Source organism: Oncorhynchus clarkii, chromosome 30 (genome assembly GCF_045791955.1).
Source record: "Oncorhynchus clarkii lewisi isolate Uvic-CL-2024 chromosome 30, UVic_Ocla_1.0, whole genome shotgun sequence".
Lineage (NCBI taxonomy): Eukaryota > Metazoa > Chordata > Actinopteri > Salmoniformes > Salmonidae > Oncorhynchus > Oncorhynchus clarkii.
The window spans coordinates 21,601,898-21,607,897 of NC_092176.1; the positions used below are offsets into that span (position 1 = coordinate 21,601,898).

The 6,000-nt window shown below is 38.4% G+C and overlaps 1 protein-coding gene across 1 annotated transcript; it reads left to right on the plus strand.

Moving 5' to 3' along the window:
- The first annotated feature begins 620 nt into the window (after nucleotides 1-620).
- Nucleotides 621-5,500, plus strand: LOC139389506 (iron-sulfur cluster assembly enzyme ISCU-like). Its single transcript, XM_071136330.1, has 6 exons — nucleotides 621-662; nucleotides 2,702-2,815; nucleotides 3,176-3,214; nucleotides 3,688-3,783; nucleotides 3,882-3,960; nucleotides 5,338-5,500. Exons 1-6 carry the CDS (start codon nucleotides 621-623, stop codon nucleotides 5,406-5,408), a joined length of 441 nt encoding a protein of 146 aa, XP_070992431.1. The 3' UTR covers nucleotides 5,409-5,500.
- The last annotated feature ends 500 nt before the right edge of the window (nucleotides 5,501-6,000 follow it).

Here is a 6,000-nt window from a genome sequence, read left to right on the forward strand (position 1 = left end):
TCAGGAGATGTTTCTAGTTTGCAAAGAGTCAAATAAAGTTTGTTCAGGGCCATCGATGTGTCTGCTTGGGGAGGAATATATACAGCTGTGATTATAATCGAAGAGAAGTCCCTTGGTAGATAATGCGGTCGACATTTGATTGTGAGGAATTCTAAGTCAGGTGAACAGAAGGACTTGAGTTCCTGTATGTTGTTGTGATCACACCACGTCTCGTTAATCATAAGGCATACCCCCCCGCCCCTCTTCTTACCAGAAAGATGCTTGTTTCTGTCGGCGCGATGCGTGAAGAAACCAGCTGGCTGCAACGATTCCGTTAGCGTCTCTCGAGTGAGCCATGTTTCCGTGAAGCAAAGAACGTTAAAGTCTCTGAAATGGTTGATACTAAATGATTTAACTTCATATGGAGGATTTAACCTCATTATTTAAGAAAAGCGATAATATGTAGCACCCAAGGTGAGGGAGGGTTGAATGCTCTGGATTTTAAAACCTCTAATATCATATTTAAGATTAAATGGATACAAAACTATTTAAGAAATAAGGATTGCATCTGGAGTATCATCCGTAATTTAATATTCCAGCAAATTGGTAGTCTTGAATTCTTACTCAAATGCAACTTTGATATGGGTAAAATCCCTATTAAGCTTGCAAACTTTCACAAACAAGTACCTCTAACTTGGAACTTCATGTACAAACAATTTCCCCTCATAGGTATACAATCTGGAATAATAAAGACATAAAATACAAAAACAAGTCTTTGTTTTTCCAGAACTGGTTTGACAACAACATTATTTGGGTTAAACAATTATTGAATAATGATGGACAACTATATGATTATCCAGAATTTATTAGAACACACAATGTTACATTCACTCCTGAGGAGTATCAAATTGTTGTTAGAGCTGTCCCTAAAGGTGCTATTCTTCTTTTAGGAGATTATAACAGTACTCCAAGTGCAACTGTTGAGGATTTTGTAGCCTCAATACAATTAGAAGGAATTGACATTTTAAACTATAAATGTAATAACATGTATATAAGGAAACTATGTCCATATGTTACTATTCCCTCTGCTAAAATGTACTGGAGTGCAGCCCTAGGACAAGTGAACTGGAACAAAGTTTCATTGTTATCTGGTAAATAATGATTATCTAATAAGGTGAAAGAAGTATCATACAAACTCATTCATAGAATCTACCCTGTAAAGACCTTTATTATACACAGATTTAAAATAGCTATTGATAACAAATGTGTATTTTGAGATTGTGACCCATTGACTCTTGACCATTTATTTTGGGACTGCTCTTATGTCAGAAGATTTTGGTGCGAGTTAGAATATTTTATTTAAAAAGGAACAACTATTAATGTTAATTTGAAAGACTCTGATATTATGTTTTATTTTTAACCAAATGATATGGACCCTGATTTAACTTTCATTGTTAATTTGTTAATCTTTCATGGAAAATTCTTTGTCCTTAAAATGAAGTGGGCAGAGAACAAACCCCTTTCCACATTATTTAAGATAGAATTGAAATATTATTTTTGAAATGATCAGTAAATGTAAAAACAAAAAAGCAATACGCACCATAAAAGTATTTAACCAATTGAAAATGAATCTTGATATGTAATACCCCGTCTGTTAGGTTTATGTACCCTTGTTTGTATATTTCTGTTTTTTTTGTATTTGTTGTGTTCATAATAAAATAGAAACATTTTTTTTTTCTTCAAGTTGTAGCTAAAGTTGTCCAGTGCTAGCTAACTATAGTACTGTTGACTAACACCATTCCGTACAAATTTGCGCAACCGCAGCATTCAAACGAGGCTGCAGTGAAAATTAATGGAACTAACTGTGTTGGCATCAAAATCCTGAGGTGTGAACTACGTTTCTATTCAAGGGTTGATTTATTTACATGGTAATGGCCGGATAGTATTGAAGAGAATTGAAAAACTGACTGATGTTTTACGTTAAATTGTGACGTACCATGACGTAACGTATAATGCAACTCATTCTGTGTCGTACAGTTTCTCTCGCAGATTAGAAACAAAAGGGACAGGGGAAAGGGGGATACCTAGTCAATTATACAACTGAATGAGTCATCACTGCAAGCCATCGTGATTCTCAAAAGCCGATGTTTACTTCTGAAGATAACTTAAGCGACGCCCTAAAAACCTGATTCAACTTCGACACAAACCTTCGAATAGGTATGTACTGACACGTAAATAAAACTCTTTATAAAGAGTTTAAATAATATTTTAGAGGTGATAAATTGGACAGATCGGTGGGAAAAGGCGGTATCCCACACGGCTAATCTCCCCATTCCCTATCACGCAGTAGGTTTCTCTTCCCAATCCGCTGTTTTTAAAAAGACCCGACAGAGCCTTCAATCATGCAGAGACGGGCAGCATGAAGATCTCGTCAATGATTTTGCTGGAAAGGGGAGAAATTGTACTTTACAATGGTATTCATATTACAGTTGACCTGGAACTATTACGTTTTTTGGGTGCTAAAATAAGGTAACTTGTATGTTATAGCGCGATGTACAAAAGTGAGTTAGCTAACAAGAAGTTGCTTCATCTTCACTGGCTGCTATATATTTGATCCTTATGCCATACTGCTACGAATAGCTTTTGTCCCCATATGTATGCTTTGTTTCCATGTCTTGAATGTCCCTTTCCTTGTATTGTGTCTTTTCTGTGCCATTCGCAGGTAGTGGACCACTATGAGAACCCAATAAATGTGGGTTCCTTAGACAAGAACGCCAAGAATGTGGGGACTGGCTTGGTGGGTGCACCTGCATGTGGGGACGTTATGAAACTCCAGGTATGTCAGTTCAAAATCTTGCTTATGCCTTTTGTGTCTTTCCCTTTGTGCTGTTATCTGTGCCCAATAATGTTTGTACCATGTATTGTGTTGCTGCCTTGCTATGTTGTGTCTTGGGTCTCGTATGTGTTCTTGTGTTTTGCCCTATATTTTTTATTTGTTTTATTTTTAATCCCTGTCCCCGCAGGAGGCCTTTTGGTAGGCCGTCATTGTCATTTGCCAAATTAAATAAATGTGCAGTGGATTGTTTTGTAATCCTTTTGGTATTATTTGTTTTTCCTTGTCTGGGGTTTGATACTAAGTTCATAAGTATTGGTATTTTCAGTCATGTGCAACTGTTAAATATCTGCTTGTCTGCAGATCCATGTGGATGAAAAGGGAAAGATAGTGGATGCTAGTGTAACAGTATAACTTTAGACCGTCCCCTCGCCCCTACCCGGGCTCGAACCAGGGACCCTCTGCACACACCCATCGCTGCACAAAAGCCGCAGCCCATGCAGAGCAAGGGGAACCACTACTTCAAGGTCTCAAAGAAAGTGACGTCACCGATTGAAACGCTATTAGCGCACACCACCGCTAACTAGCTAGCCATTTCACATCGGTTACACTCACCCCCCTTTTGACCTCATCCTTTTCCGCAGCAACCAGTGATCCGGGTCAACAGCATCAATGTAACAGTATAACTTTAATCTGTCCTCTCGCCCTGAACCGGGCGCGAACCAGGGACCCTCTGCACACACAGACAAGTCACCCACGAAGCATCGTTACCCATCGCTCCACAAAAGCCGCGGGGAACAACTACTTCAAGGTCTCAAAGCGAGTGACGTCACCAATTGAAACGCTATTAGCGCGCACCACCTCTAACTAGCTAGCCATTTCACATCGGTTACACTAGATTCAAGACCTTTGGCTGTGGCCCAGCCATTGCTTCCAGTTCTCTAGTAACAGAGTGGGTAAAGTGCAAATCTGTAAGTTGATCAGCCCAAATTTGACACACTACTCTTCTCTGCATCATGCTGGTAGGATTGGGGTTTAGGTTTATTCTCCTATATGTTTCCACTTGCAGATTGACGAAGCTCTTAAAATCAAGAACACTGATATTGCCAAAGAACTCTGCCTTCCACCAGTCAAGCTTCATTGCTCTAGTCAGTCAAACAAACCGATACTACAATAGGTTTGTAGTATCAGCAAGGACAAAAATAAGAGCTTTTTTTTTTTTTTGCTTCAGAAAGTATTTATACCCCTAGACTTATTCCACATGTTGTTACAGCCTGAATTCAAAGTGAGAGAACTATTTAATCCATTATCTACACACAATACCCCATGATGAAAGTTTAAACATGTTTGCAAATGTATTAAATTAGATATCTCACATACATACTGTAAAAGTATTCACAACCCTGAGTCAAACATGTTAGAATTAGCGATGGCAGCTGTGAGTCTTTCTGGGTAAGTCTAAGAGCTTTGCACACCTGGATTGTACAATATTTGTATATTTTTAAAGAACTTTCAAGTTGGTTGTTGATCATTGCTGGAGAGCCATTTAAGCCTATTTTAAAGTAAAAAAACTACCTATGCCACCTTGGTAAGCAACTCCAGTGTACATTTGGCCTTGTGCTTTTAGGTTGTCCTGCTGAAAGATGCATTTGACTCCCAATGTCTATTGGAAAGGAAACTGAACCATGTTTTCCTCTAGGATTTTGCCTGTGCTTAGCTCTGTTCTTTTTATCCTTGCTGATAAGCATACCCATAACATGATGCAGCCACCGCCATTCTTGAAATTATGAAGTGGTACTCCGTGCTGTTGTATTCAGCACATAGTTAATTTCTTTGCAAACATGATGCATGTTCTGGAAAAAAATAAAATTCTGTACAGGCTTCCTTTTCACGCTGTCATTTAGGTTAGTGTTGTTTCTCCTATCATAGCCTTTCAAGTCTCCATTGGTCTCATGGTGAAATCCCTGAGTGGTTTCCTTCCTCTCTGGTAACAGAGTTAGGAAGGACACCTGTATCTTTGTAGTGACTGGGTGTATTTTAATAACTAAACCATGCTCAGTGATATTCAATGTATGTTTTATTCTGACCCATCTACCAGTAGGTTTTTTTTTCTTTACGGCATTGGAAAAACCTCCCTGATCTTTGTGGTTGAATCTGTGTTTGAAATCCACTGCTCAACTGAGGGACCTTACAATTCTATGTGTGGGGTACAGAGATGAGGTACTCATTCAAAAATCATGTTGCACACAGTGAGTCCATGCAACTTAATATTTTTACTTTACTTGAATCAAGACATTTCAGCTTTTTATTTATTCATAAATGTTTAAAAACAATTCCAATTTGACCGTATGGGGTATTGTGCGTAGGCCAGTGACAACCTCAATTTAATCCGTTTGAAATTCAGGCTGTAACAACGTGTAAAGACTTTGTTTCTGAAGCCACTGTATATCCCAGATGTTGGCGCAAGATTTTATTTTACCTGGGGTGATGTTTTATTTCTCCCTCTGTTATTCATCTCCATTTAGTGCTTGCAGAGGATGCTATAAAGGCAGCCTTGGCAGACTACAGGGTCAAACAGAAGGAAACGAGGTGGTAGCAAAACTCAATCAGTCCCGGTTCTTCCCAATCGCCTTGCTCTGACATCCTAACCACCTGTGTGATGCAGGCCTCAAAAGGTGAACATGACAGGTCAACAGTCATGGCCAAGTTCGCCAATGTGTAATTGATGCTTTCAGTTTAAACCGTATCAGGACTGCTGGAGAGTGTTTACTGTTAAGTTATGGCAGATGTTTAAGAATTGTTTGTTTGCCATTATGTATGACAATTCTCAAATTATAATCCTAAATGTTGAAATGGAATAAGATAATCCTAAATGTTGAAATGGAATAAAACAATCCTATTTTGTATTTACAACTCCCAAGAAAGGCATTTTAAACTTAATTAAAGGACTACATTTTTGATGTACATTACCAAAAATCTCATCAAGTTTTGTTTAGTTGGCTCTAAAGACAGCATCATGTTTCTGGTGGCAAGTTACAACTAGACAATTGAGGTAGTTACATTTCAGTAATTGAACTGATAGTGCCATTGCACAAAAATATAAATACTGATCTTTGTCACTCTGGGGGACACATGGTCCCTACTGTTGATCTCAAATCACAGAAAGTGTGATTCATCCATCTGTGTGT